We start from the raw sequence: 1679 nt of genomic DNA on the forward strand, positions 1-1679 counted from the left end.
ACACTAACGGTCTTCAAAGTACATCATTTGTACAAGAGAAGGACTAAGAACCAAACAGTTTACAGAGATCCAAGCCCGAGGGAGAGAGGAGCGCACAGCCTCACACGGCTTTCCGATGGTACTCAGGAGGAGCCACTTCATAATCACTGGCACTGAACAAAGTTGCAGAATTCTTCGCCAGGTACCTAAAAAGAAAATTGTTAATTCATTGTGAAAATGTTTATAGATACTGATCATAGATATGACTGCCTCCCCTAAAAACCAAACCATTAAAATATAATCCAGTAAGATTATATAACAAACAAAAATGCACCTCAGGTTATTCTCTATTAAACCAGGGATAGTTGCCTCCAACCTGAGGGAATCTGCAATCAGCTATCCTACTATAGAGTAGCACTACCCTAAAACAATATTCACTTTCTTTAGCTTTTTCAAGACTGTCCATTTAAGTACAAGGTTGTCTACTAACGTATTTCAAATCTAAACCTACAATAAAGGAATGCAAAATGTGACACAGTAGTTCATTTCTATATTGCAAATGGACTCTGAAGGAAATATTTACCACTGTAGAAAAAGGGGCCATAAATAATCGAACACTCCAATCTTTCCTTCAATACAAATTTCAAGAAGTAATTCACAGTAGCTATGATCCATATTCTGGAAGTCTCAGTCTTTTTCAAATTGAAATGTTTCTCTCCCAACAAGAATCAGAATAATGCATACTACTACAGCTTCAATTCACAGTGCTAAATAGTATCCCCTTGTTAGTGTATTTAGAGAACCTTATAATTTTCAAAAGCTGTTAGATTTTAAGTTCTTCCCTAGTATAAAAATGCCCTTCAACATGATATTGAAGCTAGAACTGTTTCGTCACCATTTCTTCAATCTTTTAAATTCAACTACTGTGGTAAGTTTTAACTACTGTTTACTTATATTTGTATTANATCATTGAGACAGGCCTCAGTGCAAGAGTATAATAACTTCGACTGGCCTTAAACTTACAAATATCCTACCTCAACTTTAACAGGCTTGAGCCATCAGCTCAACTTTTAATTAAACATTACCACTATTTCTATATGCTTCCTAGGACCTTTTTTTAAATTTATCTTCCTGCCCCGACCAGTTTAATCTTTCTACTCTCAACACTGTAAAAAACTACAAAATCAACCTACAATGTTTTCACTGTCTTAATAGCTTGAGATTTAGTCACTCCATTTCCCATTCAGCACTTACATGTTTACTCTTCATCTGTAAGATTCCCATATATGTTACTTACAGTTTTATTGCCTTATTAACATCTGTACAAATACGTTATTATAGTAATTATCACTGTAATGTAATCTATCCTTTCACATTTTAAGTATCATCCCAATTGTTTGTAATTTCAATTAAACTTACTTGAGAAAATCATGTAGATAGTTCAGTAATAAAGCAAGGCTTTTCTCATCTAGAGGCGTGTAGGCCAACATCGCTCCAATTCGCACTATTTAACAAAGAACTAAGTTAGTTATATGCAAAGTAGCACTATATCACATACTAACTATGTACAAACTAAATGAGCTGTCACTGGGTCCATGAAACTAAATGTTTTTGAGTGTGTGTGTCTTTTAAGTTAAAAACAAAAACAAAAAACCTTTGCATGTTTTTCCTTAAGTGCCAATCACCCTTCAAAAAAAATC

At 34.2% G+C, this 1679-nt stretch overlaps 1 protein-coding gene across 1 annotated transcript in view; it reads right to left on the reverse strand.

Annotated features, from left to right (window-relative positions):
• Positions 1–18: 18 nt before the first annotated feature.
• Positions 19–1679, reverse strand: part of Morf4l1 (mortality factor 4 like 1) — a 22731-nt gene continuing 21070 nt past the window's right edge. Inside the window, exons 12-13 of the mRNA XM_021173220.1 lie at positions 1399–1483; positions 19–185 (exon numbers count right to left, since the gene is read on the reverse strand). Of these exons, the coding sequence (XP_021028879.1) occupies positions 101–185; positions 1399–1483 (170 nt within the window). The 3' untranslated portion in view covers positions 19–100. The remainder of the gene's footprint in view (positions 186–1398; positions 1484–1679) is intronic.

The sequence above is a fragment of the Mus caroli genome, chromosome 9 (genome assembly GCF_900094665.2).
Source record: "Mus caroli chromosome 9, CAROLI_EIJ_v1.1, whole genome shotgun sequence".
Classification (NCBI taxonomy): Eukaryota; Metazoa; Chordata; class Mammalia; order Rodentia; family Muridae; genus Mus; species Mus caroli.